Source organism: Cucurbita pepo, chromosome 8 (assembly GCF_057944985.1).
Source record: "Cucurbita pepo subsp. pepo isolate OVF chromosome 8, ASM5794498v1, whole genome shotgun sequence".
Taxonomy (NCBI): domain Eukaryota; kingdom Viridiplantae; phylum Streptophyta; class Magnoliopsida; order Cucurbitales; family Cucurbitaceae; genus Cucurbita; species Cucurbita pepo.
Window position 1 is genome coordinate 10,428,988 of NC_141805.1, and position 22,129 is coordinate 10,451,116.

The 22,129-nt window shown below is 35.1% G+C and overlaps 1 protein-coding gene across 1 annotated transcript; it reads right to left on the reverse strand.

Moving 5' to 3' along the window:
- Nucleotides 1-795: 795 nt before the first annotated feature.
- Nucleotides 796-20,363, reverse strand: LOC111800304 (uncharacterized). The gene is made up of 28 exons (XM_023683932.2): nt 19,902-20,363; nt 19,680-19,774; nt 16,721-16,814; nt 15,941-16,045; nt 14,677-14,839; nt 14,034-14,154; nt 13,857-13,919; nt 13,665-13,745; nt 13,448-13,542; nt 13,222-13,372; nt 12,625-12,711; nt 11,650-11,769; nt 11,438-11,566; nt 11,258-11,355; nt 10,993-11,116; nt 9,022-9,129; nt 8,519-8,660; nt 6,863-6,973; nt 6,717-6,777; nt 6,518-6,593; nt 5,243-5,428; nt 5,025-5,135; nt 4,588-4,749; nt 3,948-4,106; nt 3,176-3,409; nt 2,221-2,394; nt 1,707-1,816; nt 796-1,617 (listed from the first exon to the last, which is right to left on the reverse strand). Exons 1-28 carry the CDS (start codon nt 20,059-20,061, stop codon nt 1,074-1,076), a joined length of 3,864 nt encoding a protein of 1,287 aa, XP_023539700.2. The 5' UTR covers nt 20,062-20,363; the 3' UTR covers nt 796-1,073.
- Between the last annotated feature and the right edge of the window lie 1,766 nt (nt 20,364-22,129).

Genomic DNA, 22,129 nt, shown 5'->3' on the forward strand with positions numbered 1-22,129 from the left:
CTGTGCTCATGTTATGTCATTTACAAATACCGTAGTGGATAGTGGGTATATATATCAACCTCCGATATGCAGGCTGAGGTGCAATACCGGCACACCCGTGCCGCCCAATATTGTCCTTGAAAAACCCATTTCAAAACAAGTCATTCGAGACACTCGTCTCGACACGCTCACCCTCATCATGGCACACAAAAAACTCATTCCAAAGGAAGTCGCCCGAGACATTCGTCTCGACATGCTCACCCTCACTATGGCACACACGTATCGTAGGATAACTCACTTAGACCACGTACCTAAAGGTGGTGGAGAGTTGACACCTTATGACCATTCACCAAAATCACGTTTATGCGTGAAATATTGAATATGCCTAAAAATGTACTACGGAGGTTTTATTTAATTTGGAATTGTTATAACTTTTAAAATAAAGTAAAATAGATTAGTTATAATAGTCAAAGTAGGATTATCATTTCAATTATTTTTCATACTCATATTTAATTTAGAATTTATTATAAGATAATTATTTAAAAAGTTATATAGTTTAAATTACATCAACTTAAATTATTTGATATAAATTCATTATATAAGAAAGAATTCTCTCATAAAATTAAAAAAAATTAAATAATTATCAAACGAAACTTCATCAGTAAGAATTTCATTTTTTTTTAAATTTTTTATATATCTCTATCATAGTTAGTCCAAGATATTGGCATGAAGCAATATTGAAATTGCTACTTTCAAAAAAAAATAAAAATAACGATTTTTTTTTTTTTTTTTTTTTTTTTTTTAATGACAAAAGGATAACTTCAAAAATTGCTAATTAAACTTGAGTTTCTCTAATCTTGTATACAGCGAGAGGGTAAAAAAGGCATTGTAGTTCTAGTTTCCTCTTATTACACCAACATCAGGAAAGAATATATAATTTAACCTATAGATAAACTTGATTAAGCTTCCTACCCTCCTCAAAGATGCTGTTGATATGAATATAATTCACAAGAAAAATTATAACAATGCTATGAAAACATTCCTAAGGTGAAAAGGAAAGGAAAACAAACCTGCTTCAATGATTTTGCAACTTCTCAAGTAGATTGAAGGACAGTAAGATAGTACGGATAGCCCCAGCATGTTCCCGACGAGACAGTAGTTTTACTGTTTCCTGAACCGGGCGACGGTAGAATTTCCCACTGTAAAATATAGTTTGATAGATCATATATTCCAGGAGAAAATATACAGATCTGAAGAGGAGCTACAGTCATGGACTTGGGTTCAATTTGTACTGTTGTTGAGCTTGTTCCAGACCAGATAAATGGAGATACGCTTTCGAGTGAAGACGACTTCTCCGTTTGTGCTCCAAGAACATCAGATGTGACCTTAATGTCCTGAGTGAGTGAGACATAGTGCCATCCTGTTTGGTTTGTGGAAGAGCTAGGCGATTGGGGAGCGGATTCATTGCCTTCACTCGTAGATGCAGAATCTATTGTTTTGATGCGTATAGATGCAGTTGAGTCTGATGAGTTATAGATTGTCATTTTGAAATTGATTTCACTAAAAGAAGTGGAGAAGTTGTGGTATGAACTCCGAGGCCCTTCGAGTAGCCACGATATAGGACTGTTGCTTGAAGTACTGCATAAATAGAAAAGAAAGGACAAATGAGTTGTATTAATAGAAAAGCTTGCCTCACCAGATGAGTATCATATTGCTCTGAATCTTACCGACAATGACAGACATGATGAGAGAATAGACGTGATGAATCAAAAATTACAGGATCAGTAGTATTCTTATGTGGCCGAGTGATCAATATGAAGTCTACTGTATTTATGTCCTGAAAAATGCAGAAGGATCATGGTAAGAAAACGTTTTAACTATCAGAAAACACAACGAATGTAAGATAGACCCCGACTCTGGGGGGGCGTTACCAACTACTAATCAACGAGATCCTAACAATGAAAAATTTATTCCCGCACCCAGAAGCCTCCAGACTCAACAATGTTCATCAGGTTTGCAACAAAAAGATACAGCTTAATTCTACAACAGTTTGAAACTTGTGTACATATTTAATTGAGATACTCAATAACCGAAGTGTGTGGCCCAAAGAGTTTCGGAACATGACCAGTGACTACTCATGAATCTAAGAATCAGTCACTTCCTGTGAGAATACATAGAAAAGACGCCTACTTACACCGGCATTTGAATCTAAGTTACATGGTTAAAATGAAAATGAATTACCTGGTTTGAAGTTCCTTGGTGAGCTCTTTCAGAATGATGGAAAGCAGCTAGAGGAAAACTAGCTGTGTCGAAGACCTGTTCATCGCTAATCTGAGGACCCAACTTTAGATCACTTCCAAGTAGCGCGGGGACAGAAGATACATTTTTTTCAGAACCAAACGCTTTGTTATTATTCTGAATACAAAGAAGAATTTATGAGATTAGTAGTGATTGCAAAATTTTAACATGGTGTAGTACACAAGGAAAAAAATAAAAATTCGCCCAGATAACTAAGTGAACTTAGACTATAAGTCGTACTTGAAGTTTGTTTGAAAGACACTTTCCATAGATGGCAGGTGAAAGTATCAAATTCAAATGATACCCTTTTCATTTAAGCGATTGCAACTATATCCATTATACTTGAAAGTCTTTCTCTGTTAGTTTTTCCCTTGAAGATCTCACCACCTAGTTATAGATCATATCAACTAAAGAATGATGCCCACATGCCACGACTCTTCTGAAATATATTTTTGTCCGGAAAGAGAAAAAAGCTCATCTTTCATGCATACTTCCCAAAAAGATACGATTATGAATTGAAACTTTCCTGTCATTCTCCCACAAGAATCTCTACTCCAATTAAGAGGGAAGGGTCTTCTCCCTCTTCCTAACAAAAGATCTACAAGGGCAACTCGTGGATGTGATACAAGATTTGTTAAATTTAACCAATAGTTTATATGAGGGGTCATTGAAAATAACTTCACAAACTTAAGGCTAAATCATTTTTGGCAACAGTGCAAGGGATCAGATTGAAAGTGCTTTCAAGGACGTGGTTTACATATGGTTACTCCAATTATAAAGTGCATACTTTATTACTGAAACCTGCATAGTCAAAGATAAAATAATAGTAAAGCATTTAAACGAAGTGAATGTGCAATAATAAGAAAAACTTAGCTTAGGTTTAGCTCCTTGTATATACCTTAAGAACAAAGAAACATGACAATGCTTGGCTAGGCATTAGAGCTCGTGAAGGAAAAATAGTATCAACAGGTTCAAGTAACGAAAGTTCCCAATTCTGTCCAATAGATGACAACTGATGAATTTGGAAAACCTGAGAGCTAGTCTTGTTGATAACATCCATTCGGACAAGAAACTCATGCAGTCTTGAAGGACACGGATTTATTTGGAATGATAAATCCAGGGACGGCAAAACCTTAAGACAGTGAAAAAAGAAAAAAAATCCCAAATTAGAATATTTGGTAGATCGTAAATCCATCCAGAGGGAGAAATTTGTGTTCATGAAGTACGCAATAAATCTGCAATGCGACTCGGAGAACATGAAGAAGAGAAATCCCACCAAAATTAAAGTAGACAATGTAAAAAAGACAATTATTTATTTTATGGGAAACAAAACATCTACCAAGACAAAAAAAAGTATAAAGGTGCCACTGGACACAAGCAGCCAGAAAGCACAACTCCTTCAGAAGCGACAGAGCTATATTAAAAAGATGACAAGTAAAGCTGCCAAAACAGGTGCCAGAACCCAGACAACCAAGAACCAAAAAACAGATATCCGCCTCCCATATAACGGGGGAAAAGGGTAATAGAAAGGAAAAGGAAGTATTAAAGTACCCTATGTTTACACGAGTTATACTGTATCAAAGTTAAACCCACTAGTTTCAACTATTAAGACAAACTTATAAACAGCTAAAAGTCAATTGAGCCATCGAGTCGTGCATATTTTACAATACCTGAATATTGTAGTGCATGCGTAGAATACGATATTTCATGATATCTGATACATCCTCCATCTCATAATATATGCTTATGTACAAGGATATATCTCCAGGAACAGCAGCTCGAAGCCAAAGGGGTAACAATAAGGATGCTCCGCCTTGAATTGAAGTGTCCTGGAACGTTTGAGTCTCAAATACATGACTGAAGTATTGATTTTTTTAACTAGGAAATAGAACACATAAAATAATGCAATAATAATTTCAAAGAGATTTGGGGTAAATCTTCTCAAAGTACTAAAATAACAATGTCTACATAATCTTGTCCCGCTAGATCTACAAAGAAAAGAGACTAAAATCTAAGAACCTCACATGCTTGGACTGATGATAATAATATATTTAACACCCATAATTTGTTTGCCAATAGTAACCTTATAACCCTACTGGTAGAGACTTAAGATCGCATTTATTATCCGAAAGCAAGAGGTTCATAAGTAACCATTCCCAAAAAAGTTTGCTTAAAAAATTTAGATTACCAACACTTGAAACATCTAACAACTTACATTTTTGAAGAAATTCAATCCGAACGTATGGGTGTTGGAAAATTTATTGCTATTCGCCAGTCAAAAATAGCACAAAGAATGTATTTGACACTGACCTCTGGGAACAAAAACGTGTCATTTGATGTTGTATGAGGGATGGCTAGTACTCCCTGTTCACTATTTTTTGGCTTCTCCAAGCAAGCAGGAAAGTCTGCATTCATATTTTCTTGGTTCCCAATTTTCAAGAATCGTGATTGACTGATCTTCATTTTCAAATTCTGCAAGAATTTAGTTATTAGGAAGTTAAGTAAGAATGCTCCAACATCTACCACAATGCTTAAATCACACATGCACACAGACAGAAGTCTTTGCCAGACATATAGAGGTCCGGTCAGGCAGTTTTTTATGAAAAGTTGCAAGTATCTCACAATTTCATTGAAGTCAAGTCTTTAAGACTTCTTTAAGGTCAACCAGATTGTGATCGACTGAATTACAAATTCTACGGGTCAAGTAACCAAGTATGTGAAGAATAGTCAAGTTGCAACTCTTATACCTTTACAGAAAACATAGATTCATTTTTCAGTTCAAGGACAAGGCGCTGTAAATCTCCAGCATATGCCGCTTTAGGAAGTGACAAAATACTACCGTCCAACTTTGGTAGACTCTGGATGTTAAGAATATAGGTGTAAGTCGAAGGTAGTTCAGCTTAATCTGCAACCCAAAAAATCTTTAAAAAAAAAAAAAAACAGAGGCTATGAAGAAGATATGCACCTTGATCACTACAAACTTCAGGTTATCAGCAAGAGAAGGCTTAGCTTTCTGTCTCCCCTTACCAATACTCTTCTGTCCTAAATTGTTAATAAAATTGTGGAACCCCACGACAGAATCAGAAAGCTTCCACCTAATACCAACCACTTGTAGGACGCCTTCTACTTTGGGAGTAACTGTCAGTTGCACCTGGAAAAATTAGAATCATTATAACAAAATCTGAGAGATGACAATAATTTCAATAAGAAAACATTAATTATATGCCAACGAGTGTTGTATACCCTAACTTTATGAATTAAGAGCAATGAAGCTATTTAGTGTTGATTAGTAGTTTTTTATAAAATAAAGAATTGGCCTTTCACTGAGATGTTTTTGAATGTCTGTTATGAATGTTTTAGATAGGCCAATTATTTTGTTGCATATTATCAGCCTTGTGGACTTGCATATATTATTTTTACTGAGGTATTAATATCCTAATAATTTTGTTTACTTCATAACATTCCTTATGGATTTGGATTCTAGTATGAGTATTGTGTTCTTCTGCTTTTTTTTTTATTCAAGGAAACATGATTTAAGTTCTCTCTTCTTTGATATTCAAGCTAGCAAATTCTCACTCTAGTTATAGTTCACCTTTGTATGCTTAGGTTATACTAAAGATTCTAGAGTTGGTACAATTCCTAATTTGTATGGATTCGTTTTATAAGGCTTGATATCCAGGCATGCTAATCCTATTGTATGACCAGAAAACTTGCTGAGTGTATTTCATTTCAGGACAACCATTACCCAAACCTTCCAAATGTGGTTAGTAGAAATGATGAGAAGTAAATAGTTACATTCAGCACAATGCACGAGAATTATCATATGAGATACGTCAGTATCTTTTTTCTCTCTTTTTCCTTTTGCTTTGGTGTTTGTGTGCCCGCAGTTGAGAAGTGGAGGTCAAAAAGGGGACAACAGACACCACCAAACAACTTCCAAACTTAATGACAATGATTAATAGAAATGATGAAGGTTAATCATTATATTCAGCCCAATCATGAGAATATACGAGTTATATCAACATCTTTTCTCTCTTTCCCTTTTTTTATTTTGGTGTTTGCATGTTGCCTGTAGTTGAGAAGTGGAGGTCAAAAGGGTTGACCTAGTGACAATTGGAGAAAGAAAAAAAGGAAAAAAAACAATACAAGAAATATAGAACATAAGTTCAAATATCGTAAGGTCTGACGGCTCCACAATGTAGGCAATAGGCAAGTAAAAACTGCAGACTGATCGACTTACAACTTTTTCTTCATTCCCTTCTAATGAGAGGTGAACTTCAGACAAAGTAAATGAAGCATTGTGGGACCCAATATCCCTGGAATGGAGCAAAAGAACTGCCTTAACGAGCCAAGACACAATTATTGTAAATATATCAAGATTAAGTGCAAAAGTGCATTTACTTGATATCAGTAGAATAAATAAATATTACAACACATACCAATCAGATGACCACTTGAGTTCAGTATCATTCTGGATACCGGCAATCATGTTATTTGAATCTGTACCATCACTGACACTCATTCTCCAATTTGGGAAAAGTAAGAAAGAATATCCAAAATCCAAAATAAGGAAGATTTGAAGTACCAGATCCAGTTTCATCAGATTTTGAAGAAAGGTCACATATCAGGGAAACGCTAGAGATGGAAATAGGGATCTGAAGAGGGTTTTTAAATACAATATCCACTTTCACTGGTTCTGCAAAAATAAAGGAAGAAAAAAAGAAAGAAAACAGTATTATGTATCGCCATAATAACAAAGCAAACTACATCAAATATGCAGATCTCTTATAAAGATTATTTATTCCAGACAGTATAAAAAGGCCTCACAGATTTGCTATGAACCCTGCTTTGTTATTATCGGTTCTTGCATTTAGCCAATGAAATTCATCAACATATAAAGCCATTGCCCTATTTACTCGGAAATTTTTTGAAGGGATCTTGTATGCTATTCCATAAGAAAACAGTCTTTCTTAAGTTTGTGCACCCTGGGTCACAATGAGATGGATATCTTTCCCATGACTCTCCTATTAGCACTTAGTTGGTCCAACTAAGCTGAAGCATCGTACTTAAGACTGTATGCCACCAGCTTAACTCTCAAATCATCAGGTGTATCAGATTGGTGGAAAAAATTGTTCACAATTTTACCCAACCACGAAAAGCTTCAGCGTTCATCCCATCTGATGCTATCTTAAATTCTTAGGTATTAAGGAGGAAATATCTTTTTAGCAAAAGTTTAAAAATTAATACTTTGTTTTGTGGTCTACTTGCTTGAAGCTTTAGTGGTTTGAGGAGCTTCCATTAAAGTTTTAGCCTTTGTTTGAAGGCTGTCTGAGGGTCTTTGGTGCTTTTATCTTCTAGTTTTGCAATTTTTGTTGTTAGTTGGCTGTTCTTTCGTTCCTTCATCTTGTTTGGTTTGTTTGGTTTCCTTTCAGGTTCTTGTAAAATTTTTATTTTTTGTTTTCCTTTGAGCGCTATGTTTTTCCCTCTCCCTCTTCGAAGGTTTGTATCTTAGAGCTTTTTCTTCCTTTTAATATATCAATGAAAAGTTTGTACCCGTTAAAAAAAAAAAAAAAAATTACAAATCAAGTAATGGAGCTTTGCCTAAAATAATAACATATGAGAGTCTAAGTGCTGCAGTCAAGGTTTGGTTCATAGCTATCAACGTTTGATCTAAGCCACAATGACATGCTCCATGGTGGCCACTTGATCAGGAATTGCGCTGATCATTACAATCAATTGCTATAACTTGAGCACATAAAATATAAGCTCTTTGGTGGCTTCTTACTTCTCCATAGAGGTGAGTTTTCATTTTTCATATTAATGGAAGTACTTTTGTGTTTATATTACAGGAAGTACTGAAACATCAATTACAGGGTAGTACTGTAGCTCCAATAGGTTATTTTATTAAACTTCCTCAATCCCAACACACACAAAACCTTTGGAACTATGTTTAAGTAATTCGACAAAGCATTTAAATAGGTAACTATAAGTAATATTGGGGTAAATCTTATAATTACCTATTTGACAGGTATGCTTACCTCTGGTAACGCCTCAGCTTTCAAAAGTTATCACAGTAGCTAAAAGTTATCATAAAATAATAAGATCAACATGCCATCATTTTTTTATGAGACATGCTGTGACCATATCTTTCAATTTTACGTCAAATAATAGAGAATCTTTTTTTATGAGACGTGATTTATGATGGTCATTAAGCTGGATATGTGCTACAGTCACTCTATACCTCCTGCAACGCAAATATTTGATTCTTTATACTTTCTCGACATTATCTTTGACTGTATCTCCAACCAATTTGTCCTACCAGAGAACAATGATGGAATCATGTCCTCCTCCAACGAGTGCCACAAACTTTCTCGAACATTAGCCTATAATGTTTCAAAATATGCCAATGAGCAAGGTTATAGAGATCATAACAAAAGCTACAAGAAGCATCAATAACACATTGCACTTCCATTAACCTTAGTGGAAGTCTTGTTTTCTCAATAAAAAAACAAAACAAAACAAAACAAAACAAAAATAATGGGGAATATACCAATCAACTGGAAATTTTTTTTACCAGTAAATGGTCAATTAAACCCTGTTTGAATAAGAAAGAGCATTTATGCTCAAATGGAATGCAGGGAAATGGGAGGACTTAAAGAGGAGAGGGATAGAGAGGGAGACTGCGAGAGAGTTGGTTTGAGGAGGATTCCAAATAAAAAAACAAAATGGCAAAATTAAACTTACAGCTGAAGCAGATGCATAAGTTCGATGATCTTCAAAGATAACCTTTAATGATGAAATGTTGATCTTGGGCAATGGTAGTTTTAACACCTTGACCGTCTTTCCTGCTTTCTGCAGGATCAAATCAGTTGGAAAAAAAATTAATAATTGAAAGCAACAGGAAAAAGTAAAAAAGTTTTCTTTGTTACACCAAAACATCGGCCACCTCCCTCCTGGTTTGGCCACAGAAAGACATTAGAAGTAATTATCGGAGTTGAAAAGAAAGAAATTGAGTGTTGATTTTTCTGAAATGGATTTCGATGGAAAGTAGAGACAATGAGAATTTTCACCTGAAAATTTGAGAAATGGTTTCAAGAACACTCTCATCAAAAGCTTGATGGAGGATATGATGACTGGATTTGTTTGAAGAATTTACCATTACTTTATTGCAAACGTTCTTGGTTTGAAGCAATTGGTCAACAATCGGGAGGCTTGGTCAATATCTCTTCCTAGACTAAATTTTATTGATTGTACAGCTGCTAGAATTGAAGTTCAGAAAAATACTTGTGGTTTCATTTCAGCTCAGATTAAGGTAATTGATGGAAGTGCAGGAATTTTTCTCTTCTGGGGATATATTTCTTTTAGATCCTCCAAACACGGATCATTAGACTTGTCAATTCTTTAATTTACAATTCCAGTGTCATGAGAATAAGTCAAGTTATGGTAGACGAATGTTTTACTTTGCCATCTAAGGATCAAAGATGTTGAGTTGAATTCTATTCCTTTGAATGATCAGTTGCAGAAATTGGATGGTCTTTTACTTCAAGATGACATTCAAATTACACAATATTTTACATATAATGTTTGATCTGCTCTGAAATACCTAAATATTCAAAGATTAATTCAAACGTTTTGGAAGAAACTTGTGTTCAATTCCTCACTTCCTCTTCGAAGTTACAACAGCTCGCTTCACAACCTACTAACACTTGTACTCTTTCAGTGATCATTCTTCCAAGTTCACCAAAGGTTAAGCTCTAACACCACTAAAGATCCTATCTACTCTCCAATTGTTCAAGATATTGAATCTGATGTTAGTATGAGCAGTGAAAAATCTTTAGTACATTTGGTTGATATTGAGATCGATGAAGTTTATGTCAAAGACTCTTTCGCAGAAGCATTTTGAAGTCTTTTTTTCAGTCGTTGATAAAAGAAATTTAGCTGAAGTTTCGCAATCAACAACATTATTAGTAAAATATCCTTCAATTCCTCCAAGATTTCATTCCTTAATTGAGGTTTGTGGATTCCAGATGAAAGAAATCACTCTTCAGTCACCACAAATTAAGATCTAGTTGTGAAACTTATCCATTTTGATTGCCAGCAATGAAAATTACTTCTTCGTAATCTAGAGGCTTTAGGGGCTCTTCTTTTTTTTTCTTTTTTTGCAAGTCTAAATACTGTTGTTGTTTCATACTAGTTTTCAGAGAATTACTAAATCACAAGATACTCAAAAAAATCTAAATAATACTAGGTAACACTATATCTACATAAACCCTTGGATACTAGGTAAGGTCAATCTAATAATTCCTAGCTAAATAGCAGTAACAGTAAATCTAAATAAATCCAACGAGATAAATTAGGGAGGCTAACTACTTTCCTTATTTAATGTGATTACACAAATATCTCTAGATACTTTTTCTAATTTATTTCAGTTTTATTACCCGGGTGCCTTTATTCACTTTTCTTTAAGTTTCTTTATTTTCATTTTTGTATTTTTCCTTTTTTTCACTCGAGATTGTATCTCGGACATTTTATCCTTATCATTAATCAATGAAAAGTTCATTTTTTGTTTGAAAAACATCCAACTTCAATGATCAAAACATCTTGCACACATGGACAGCCTACTGAGCTCCAAAAACCGTTTGCCTTACTGGTGCTGAAGACTGACAAACCAGTAATGGCTGAGAGATAGAATAAGTGACAAGCACAAGGAGGCACCTGAATAATTTTTAGAAAATCCTTCAGGAACAATTCCTGTGTTGCCTTGGACTGATGATTACAGTCAAGAATTTCCAACATTTGAGTGACAGCAACATCAAATAAACCTAGAGAAGCATACCACCTACAAGAGATAACTTTATATAAGAAGAAATCTTACACTTGATTAGTGTCATAATATCAGGGAAGGAACTCAAGTAAACTCTAGCTTCATCAGAATTAAATTAAATTATATTCTAAAGTTTAGAAAAATATAAAAACTCACTGTCCAATGTGGAAATATACATGATCTTTGATGTATCTCCATTCAGTTCCTTTAAAAACAGCAATTGCATTTCTATATGTCCGAATTGCATGGTTAATCTGAGAAGGCAAAGGCAAGTGGCTCGTTAATAAACCTTTGAAATATTAATCAAGCTGCACTCCTTGTCAGATATTTACATACTTGATCCATTCTTTTGTAACGATCGCCAGAGAGAACAAGATGAAATCCGTATTTGCGTATCAAAGGAGGTTTGGATAACAGGTAACAATAAGATGCTTGCTCAAGCATGACAGCTGAATGTAAAGGTTCCTAAGAATTTCAAAAAGAAAGAGAAGGAAAAAGCTTAGAGCAAAAATATCTTTGTTACTGGTATCAAGGAATTCAAAACCTACCTCATTACATATACGGAAATAAACAGCAGCAGCCTCTCTGTACTGTTCTCTTGCCTTCAACATCTCTGCTGACCAAAGACCACAGCGTATTGCATTTAGGTGACCAGATGGGCCCATTCTCTGCATGTACTTAAATTCAATTAACTAGAACAAATTTTGACATAAAAAACACAGTAAATACAAAGCATATTAGGAGAACATCAACCAAAAAGATGGCATTAATATAGTAATTTAAGTATCCTCGTGGAGTATCCACATACTTATCAATCCCCTTTCCTAAGATATCATTCGGAAAGTTAAGGTATCGATTTTAATGCATCATTTGAAGTAGACAGTCTTAGTAGACTACTACCTCACGGGGCTACTTTGGGCATGATAAAAGTGAATAGTATTGGTTTCTATTCACATCAATCATCTCCAATTTGCAGAAACTACATTATTTTTCTCTTCTATGGATCACATTGCAGTCAAGAACATGTTTACTTTTGTCAAAATTTTGGACGAGCGAGTGGGCTTGAAATTGATTACAGCAAAAACAAGATGTTATGTGAATATTGACGATTTTTAATGAAAAATCAAGCTTTTAATAACACATATATGCTTATGAGGATATTTATATTATACATCCCTTGGTTTCTTATAGAAAATAAGACATATATTCTAATTCGTTGATAGCTTATGGTACGATATTTATGCAATCCTTGGATGCATCTTCTGAATTGATGGACAAAGTATGCTTTAGAATTGTCAGTTTCAATTTCCCCCTCAGTCTGCATGTAGTTCTTTAAATGTGAGAGGATGATGGATCCAAATTATAAAAGGATAAAAATGCATATATTTGAGATACAACTTGCACTGCATCTCAAACAAGGGTTTGTACGGGAACTTAAAATTTCCTCACAGAAAATAAGCAGCAACAAAGCTTTGTATTCAGAAAAACATCAAGGAAGAAAATATAAAAAGAAATACTCGTACCAAATAAGTATTGAGTGCATTTTCCATGCAGTACTCAGCTTCCTTTCTTGATTGGTCGAGCAAAAAGTATGCAAGCCCCATTATCTCCTGCAAAAAAAAAAAAAAAAAAAAAAAAAAAAAAAAAAAAAAAGAAATGTAGTGAACAACGATATGAGTAGAAAATGAATGACCATAGAAAAATTAAAACAGAGGAGCCATACAGAACACGTACAGGCAAATGCAGGTTATAACTGTGGAACAAAAGTAGCGATCTATGTGGTATACAAGCTAAAAAGAATTGAGCATAAGATTAAAATAAAATTTTAAATAATAAAAAATAAAGACTTGCATAATGGACTGGTTTAATACAATAACAAACTTTTAAACAAGATAAAAAGAAAACCCTTTCCACTACATAAAAAATCCATGGAAACTAAAACGAAAACTCGCAGAATGGTAAAAAATTATGTACCAACCATCTTTAGCTTAAAGCATATAAACAAATTAAGCCAAGAACTCTCTCTTCCTTTCAATTGTAGTAGGGCTAAAGATTACTGTCTGTCCTCATCTAAAAAATAAAGATTTAAACCTACAAGGACAGCAAAGAGTTGGACCTACCTGGACACCAGCATAGCGTTTCCAAGCTTTATCAAGTTTGTAATCAGTAGAAATCAGGCGATAATTGGACAATGCAAGTTCATAATCCCGGAACATGAAGGCATAATCACCCAATACTCTAATCTGAGACTCGATAGAACTATAAGTATACCTTCAATGAAAAATATAAAAATTATGAATACCAAGGAGCAAAGTAAGGCCAAGAAAGTAAATAAATGAGAAATACGTTGGGCCACTAGGAGAATCCACTGTGTCCTCTTTCCCCTTTCTCCACCATAAGTTTTTAATCTGATTTCTGAAACCTTTCCTTGCAGCAGACACCTAGTCATGAAAAAGTAAAATGCCAATATGAAACTATGTAGAAAATATAAAACCAGCAAATATTATCATATAGAGAAGCATATGATCTTTGCACAGAACTTCTAGAAACCAAAACACAATACCTGTTGATTTAAAACCCGTATCTTTTGCTCCATGTACGGAATGATATGTTTTGACAACAAATCTTGCATTAACTCTCGGATCTGTTTAACAAGTGACGCAGTGAGCCACCCTCCCACCCCCCAACAAAAGCATACATACATAGTAGCCCTTAAAGCACGTAGCAAATACTTATAGTGATAACAGCAGTTTACCTCAATTAGGTCCTCATTGCTAAGAAAGCAGCCAAGTCGCTTAACGATTGAAGCATCAGACTTCTGTTACATAAGAACGTGAGGTTACAGCCCTGATTTCACCAATTCTTCATCAAAGACATATTTTCTCAAAAGATTAATAAACATAGTTAAATAACAGCGCCTCGAGTGACTTACAAACAAACCCCAAGGATCATCTTGCCGTTCATTGAGTTCATCATGAGAAGAATTGATGCAAAGCAATTGGCAGTCATTTGAACCAAACGTACTCCTCATGTCAGTTAGTATTTTACTTGCCCTAGAGAAGAGATAAAATTACATTCATATGCATCTATCTCTCATAAAAGAATTTTTTTATATATATAGAAAAAAGCCGCATCTATCTCTCAAATAATGCTCAGATCCTATTATATATTATAGAGTTTCCGTAACAAAAGACAAAGCACCATAATTGTATATGACCTGACAATTAATCAACCAAGAAACTAATTAACTACAAACTATCCTAATTAAGTATCAAAGCAGCAACCATCTTAGCAAACAAATCGGGAAGACAATTGGTAATTATAAAAGCAAACTACTAAGCAGAACATTAACAAAGCAAGTTCCATACTGTCCACTACTCAACCTATTGGCATACAACGTAAGAATAGAAGTAGCCCAATTTTCACCAGATCTATTAGCCATGATAACATATCAAAATCACGAAAATATAGGTATATGTGCATGCAGATATATTTGAAATGATTGACTGCCAAATAATATCGTGGGAATGTAATGGAAAGGATCCTCCTCGGATTAAGGAAAAGAACATAAGTACTTTTCTGAAGAGCCATCTTGATTATCATGTAACAACAAATAATGCTTCAAAATCTTAGGGTCCATGGCACCATCATTTAGAAGAGAGGGCAATTTGCTTGTGTGAAAGAGGTCAGCAAATCTGTTGATAGGATGATCGTCGCTTGAGGAGACAACCAAAAGGCCTGCATGTGGGCATGGACAATGATGATTAGAAAGAATAACTGTTTTCTATAAATATTTAATTTAATTTGCAAATAAATAACATAAACACACACACTTTTCATTGAGAATATGACAAGAAACAAACAAGGGAATGTCCCCACAGCCAAAGAAGTTCATAACAACAACCTTCGATCAAACTAAGATTTAAAAAAAATGTGTGTATGTAGCGACCACCTAAGTATCTTCTCATTCCCCTACACAATCAAAGAAAACTCTAATGTTCCACTCCGACTAAGCTTCCTAAAAGGTGGCTGGCCATCACACACTATAAAGTTATTGCTTGCTTCTTAAACCTCAATGCATATAAAAGTTGGTGCAACTTTTTTTAATAGAACTGTTGACAAATAAAAATTCATGACAATTATGAGAAAATTTAAGTTGGCAACCTTGAGCTATGGCATGGGGCTTTCACTCTCCTAGGGATGATCGAGTCAATGGTTGGAGCCATCTTAATGTCTATCACTTTAATTTAGCTAATTGACAATAGTTTCTGGTCTTAGCGTTGCACCAAGAAAGAGAAGCCATTGAAGCTTCAGAGCTAGGCTGTCTTGTAGTTATCGACGTAAGGAAGGAGGTTTCAATATCATTGGGCGGACTCATAAGATTTAGGGACCAGAGAAAGAAACAAGTTTATGAGAAAATTCTATATAGTGATTTAAACCTTACTCTCTACTATTGACCAGTGCAATGGAATTTTCACCCAATCTCATTCTTTGACTGATCATCTCTTGCTTTCTTTTTTCTTCTTCTCTTCTTCTTCTTTTTACTTTTTCCTTTTTTTTTTTTTTTTTTTTTTTTTTAATCCTTTTGATAAGAAACGAGAAGTATCATTAAAAAAAAAAAAAAAAAAAAAAAAAAAAAAAAAAAAAAAAAAAAAAGAGGACGGACTATACAACTTAAAAGGAAGTAAATGAAGGAATCCATATCTAGGAAATTATTGAAGAATTGAATACGAACATCAAACTTCCAATGAAATTATTTTCTCATATTATTATGCACATCTTCGTGAAATGTGATAGAATCAAAATGCATGATAGACAGTATATCAAAGAGAAACTTACATGCCACTGGATGATCAAAAGCTTCGTGTTCTGAAAAGGATATATTACGTATAAGCTCTTTGTTAAACAACTGGAACCACAAAGGTAGAATTGCAGACTCAATACCTGTGGAGGACGCAAAATATCAGTTAATAAAGTTTAAAACCAATACCATACTTACAAACTCCATGAGCATATTAGCCTCTTTTTTCATTTTCTCAATGAAAAGATTTGTTTCTTGTAAGAAAAACCAATACCATAACTACAGAGTTTTATTAAGTCAGTCATAATTCAAAGATGGTGTAAAGCATAAAGGGACCAAAAAAAGAAACCGCATAGAATGTCAACGTTAATCATGAAGGTTGTTCCCTGACCAATGAAAATGGGGGAACTGGAAATCTAAAAAAGGATTGTAAATTAGTGCATTTACATAATCTCTTTGACTTTTCCTCTTTTTTTATTAGAAGAAATGCAGTTCTGATCTAGTTTCAGACATAGAAGCTGCTCTAATTGTTATTCATAAAGGAGGAAAAAACAACCGACTACATGTAATCTCTTTGAATCAAGATCTGCTTTTAACAATCTATTTTAATTTTAAAAACGAGTTAATATTAATTAAAGAAGTAAAAAAACAAAAAAAGGTCAATATTTTACTAAGAAGTTTTGCAAGCTACTGAACTAAATAATAATAATTGATGTCAGTAATTCGATAATGATTCAAACTAGTCCCAAAAACACCAAAAGTTTTACTTGAACATACAAATAACGAGATCCAAGAATCTAGAGATGAACAGTACTTACAGTCAACATCATTAATTTGAGGTGGGTCAGAACATAATTCAAGATCTTTTTCACTGGCTTGTGTAATAACTTGTTTCAGTCGCTCTTTTGATGCCTAAATGAATAATTCGGAAAGTAGAGAATGAGAAGGAGATAGTTGAAAGAACAAACGAAATAAGTCCTGATATAATGGAGATAAAATAAAAGACAGGAAAATGTTACTGGAGTCTCACTTTTTTTCTATATCTCTGAAATATTTTGATGGTTTAATCATACCGGTGAAAATTGTATGGTAAAAGATAAGGGTGTTCATATGGCTCGATGGCTCGAACAAACCAGACTACCGAACCCAAACTATAAGGGTTGGGTTGGGTTGGGTTGAATATTTGAAAAACCAAAATATCGGTTCGGTTAGCGGATTGGAATTTTTTTTTTTTTTTGTCAAGTTAGGGTTCACAACACAACTCTATTCTTAAGATGGTTATGAATATGAAAAATGTTTGACATTTGTAAGATGTTAGTAATGTGTTGGGTTGCGGCTTGTGAATGTTTCATATTTGAGTTTTATGAGATTTCAGTTATTAATATATACATGTGGATAAATATGATTTTTTTTAAATAATAAAAAAAATGAACCTCCTACGACCCAACTCGAAAGTAGAGAGTTTGGTTGGGTTGGGTTGGGTTGTGAATCCTATTTGAGTCATTTGAATCACCAACCCGAAATTTCAGGTTGGTCCACAAAAAATCTCCAACCCAGCTCAGGAGTATAAATTGGCCACTTAAGAAACTTCCATTTTAAGAATTTCCGGTGATGCTTGAAAGTTTCATCTTTATGACTCTCCACTCTATTTGCCACATTTGCAACTATAGCATGTGCAGAAGTTCGGTACACAGAAGGGCATGCTTACAAGTTGTACATTAGAAGATCACCCCATGTTTCCATAATTTTTTTTCTAACCAGGACCCAATTCTCAAATACAATGGCTGTTTGCTTCTAAATAAAGCAGAAACAAATTTAGAAATTATCACAATGTTCTAAATAAAACAAAATCCATAACAGTTCACACCCTTTTAAAGATTCTCTTTATTGGTGTTAATGTTCGCACCCTTTTCAAGATTACAGTCTTTAATCATTAAGTTTACAATTGAAGATCTTTCTTATAGTCCACCATGCAAAAGAAAGCTACAATAAGGCTCTCAAGTTAGCCAATATAGTAAAAAAGTGCAATTACAAAATGACAAACTTTGTACGCCATGAAGAAGAAAGAAACATGATCAACTCTGACAGATTGTTCTGATCTTTTTCTTTCTACATTGAAAATTATCTACTTCCTTTGTATCCAAATTACGTAGAGAAACGTGCAAATACTATAAAATCAGAACGGATTATTAGTCCCTTAGTTATATGTTCACAAAACCCAGGAGAATCAACTCTATCGCATTACTAGGGGGAGAGACATTTAGACTGTAGACATCCATCAACCTGAATAAAAGAGAAGATGCCACCAAACCAGCCAGTAAAATTGGTGATTAGTATCTTCCAATTTTCTTTTGCAAAGGAAGTACTAGCTTGGTTAAAGATTGTAAGTTGGGTATCTTTTCTGTAATTTTTCATCTGTGTGTAGTTCAAAGAAAGCATCCAAAGAAGATGATAGGTCTCCTATTAGAAGCGTGTATAAGAAGTGTCTGAGGAAGGATAGTCAGGTAGAACGTAATTAGTTAGTCAAAGGGGTCCACTATTTTGTAATAAGTACATGGCTATGACGGTAAGGGGAAGGAGTAAGGGTACTTATAGGAAATACAAGAGCTGAGCAAGGAACGTTTTTGCTTATTTGTAGATTGGGTGCATTTGGGTGCAATTGGGGGAGACGGTAAGCTCTTGAATTCTTTGTTCCAGTGAACTGGGAAGGCTTTCAAGCCTTTCAACCTTTTTATGAATGCAAATCCGGGCCACCCCTCCGAAGGAAAAGAATTCCACCAACCTTCCAAAGTGTCCAAAAAACAGGGGGTGCTCCAGCAACAAGTTTCCGAACCTCAAGGGAATGTTGCCCCATCTTTGCAAACCCGAAGTTAAAAGTATAAGGAAGTGACCTGAAAAAATTCTCACTTGCCTGTACACAGACCTCTTTAAAACTTCTCATCCAACCTTCAGAGAGAAGAAATCTATCAATTTTAGAACTTGGCGGTCTATCACCTGAACTATACCAAGTGAAGGAGCCATTTTTTAAGGAAGGATCGAAAAGATTCAGTTCATCAATTAAAGAATTGAACAACGTCATATCTTTCGTGATTATAGTAGCAAAAGATCTTTCTGAAAGCCATCTGGCCATGTCAAAATCTCCCCCTATACACCAACAATCGAAACACAAGCCAGCTCTGTCATACAGCTCTTGCCAAAAATCTCTCGTTCCTTTGCTTGAAGGGGATTTTTTTTTTCCTGTTTCTTGCCTGTACTTTTTCATTTCATCATTATTTCTTTGGTGATTCTTCCGAGTTGTGGCTCCTCACATGAGTTTAAGGTCTTCTCTTCCTTTTTACTACCAAAAATTCTACAATCAACTTCTTCTAAGTGCACCAAATACGAACACATTAAAAAATATCCTCAACCTAATTCCTTCCAATTATCTAAAAACCCTCCCAGAAAATTAATTGACGGGTTGGCAAAACCCCAGACATTAGCCAAATAATTCAACAACTAATAGGCAGAAGCCAATTCATTAATAAAATTATCTAGTTTATCTCCTCATATCACACCTAACAGGGAATTTTCCATTTCAGTAGCATATCATGTTGTAGTGATTAAACTTGGCTAGTTGGTTTTCACGTAAGCTTCCAGTTAAGCTAATAGTTACCCCTTGTTCAATCACCGTCAATTTAACTGAATTCTTTTGTATTGGCTATCCAAACTACAAATATGCAATGTATAGTTGTCCAACTAACTTCTTCATGAACCAAACATCTCGTTTAAAATGTTTACCTCTAAATTAGGTTGACGAATCTCCGAACCGTAGAACAACCGTGAGCCGAATTTCTTAATCCTGTAAGGTTGATCACTGGCGGTGCGTACGGGCACTGAAACAAGAAAAAAGAAGCCCAACCAAACATGAAAATTCTCGCGTCCAATTCGAATGTTCTCGCAACTACGTGCAATGTGTATGTATTAAATTGAATCTGTATGAGGAAGACAGCAATGGATTACCGTCAATATTGTCGAACGAGCAGAATGGTGTGAGCATCTGGACGAATGAGAGACCGTTCTTCAGACAGGCTTCTTCAACAAGAGGGGTATTAAGCACCATGATAACCGGAGTGATCTCCTCCAGCAGCATCCTGCCCAGAGGTGTATTTTCCGGATCCATGTTTCCCTTTCTTTCAGCTGCCGGCAGTGACTAACGCCGGCTTCAATGACGGAAGCAAATCGCCTTGCTGAATCAACGCAACTCCCGGAATTAGATACTTGCTGCTAATTGCTAATAGACCATTAGATTTCAGCGGCGGCAATGGAGAATTGAGCGGGCAGCCGTGGTAGACAAGAATTCCGGGCTGTTCTGGGGCTGGACTACTGAGGCAGCAAGCTACAGACGATCCTTGTCAATTTCGCGGTCTAGTGGCCCGTTTGTTGTTGAGACTTCAGACTCTTCACCCGCTAAACTGCAAAGCCCTTTTCCTTTGTCCTTTTTTTTTTTTTTTTTTTTTTTTTTTTTTTTTTTTTTTTTTTTTTGCATGTCAAATTTAAAGAAAAAAAATAGTTGTTATACATTTTATATCAATTAAATAAATTTTGTTGTTAAAAATAAATAAATAAAATTCAAATTAAACAAAAATAGAAAAATATTTAATATTTAAATTATGTCATATATATATACCCTTTCCCACGACATGTTTCCACGCCCTTAGTAAAACTTCGTCTACCTCTCCAACCAATATAGGATTTCACAATTCTCTCTCCTTGGACGTCCAGCGTCCTCACTCGCACACCACCCCGTGCTCGATTCTGATACCATTTGTAATCTCTAATCAATGTAGAATCTCACAATCTACCCCTTTGAGGGTCAGCATCCTCGTTGGCACACCGCTCCGTGCCCCGCTCTGGTACCATTTGTAATCTTCAACGGATGTGGGATCCCACAATCTACTCCTCTTGGGGGTCCAATGTTCTCGCTGGCACACTGCCCCATGCTCGGCTCTAATATCATCTGTATCAACTCAAGCTCATCGTTTGTCGATACTGTCCTTTTTGGGCTTTCTTTTCAAGAGCTTCCTCTTAAAATCTTAAAACGCGTATAATAGAGAGAGGTTTCCACACCCTTATAAAAAATGTTTCATTCCTCTCTCCAACCGACTGGAATCTCAAAGCTAGTAACTATAAAATAACCTTAGTTGTTAGCCCTTGGCCTTCATGTTATTGGGAAGATTTAGCGTAAGATTCATTGTAAATATGCATTTATCTCCAAAGCTGTTAGGCATACCCTTCTGAAATGACTGTCTCTTCAATTGTTGGCTTCTCAGTAACATTATTACTTCTGGTAACTTCTTTAAGGTTGAACAGTATTCATTTGCTTGACAGGCTAGCTGCCTAAGTTTGGTTATATATATAACATATAGAAAATATAGTTTGATGATTGATGAGGCCGTGACTTCTAATGAAGTTATTGTCGTAAGTTGTCATGAAAAATAAGTTCATGCTAGCCATGTTTTGACATTTAGTTCATAACCCTTTTTGATTCATGTATGACATTAATACTCTACGCCTATATAAAGGGTTGTCTAGGATAGTTAAGATATATAGAGTTTAATTGAATTTGAGTGTCATCTTGTATTTGCTGAGAGAGATTTAGGAGGAGGAGATATTATAGCGATATACACTTTATAAGCACTTTAATTATTGAGATTTGTTGCTACTAGTGGATGTAAAAGAATTTCTTTTCTCTGAACCCGTAAATCTTTATGTCTCTTTGTTTAATTTTTGTTTATGGACATGTGAGTACGATCGATCTTACTTTCACTTCCGTTACAACAATTTGTATAAAACATTTTAGTTGCGACAGGACATTCGTCTGTGGTCAAGCAACTAGTTTAACTGAGATTATTCCTCAGAACACTACTGCAACTTCATGCCATTTTATTGATTGAGTTGAAGCGATAAAAGAAAAGTCTCAAAGAATTAACAAAAAGCCACGATCTAGCTTTGATATAAGGTGAACTACACACACGTTTTATGTGGTGCATCATGCTAGCTAGCTTCTAACCCTCTACCTGCACTTCCCTGCCTCAGTTACTGCCGCTGCAACCTCCACAGCCACCCCACAGCATCTTAGGCCACCCATTATGGCTCCACAGCTACCAGAACAGGCCAGGTCAATGCGAACCCCAGTTCAAATGCAAATGGTACACGAATTTTGGCGATTTGGGTGCACGAACTCTAAT

Bases quoted from the DNA above. Each gene is read 5' to 3' on its own strand.
- LOC111800304 (XM_023683932.2), bottom strand. From the start codon at position 20,061: ATGGATCCGGAAAATACACCTCTGGGCAGGATGCTGCTGGAGGAGATC. The intron at 11,117-11,257 runs GTGAGTTTTTAT...TATCTCTTGTAG, and splicing joins GTATATTTCCACATTGGACA to GTGGTATGCTTCTCTAGGTT. The intron at 6,594-6,716 runs GTATGTGTTGTA...GCTCCATTCCAG, and splicing joins CTCAAGTGGTCATCTGATTG to GGATATTGGGTCCCACAATG.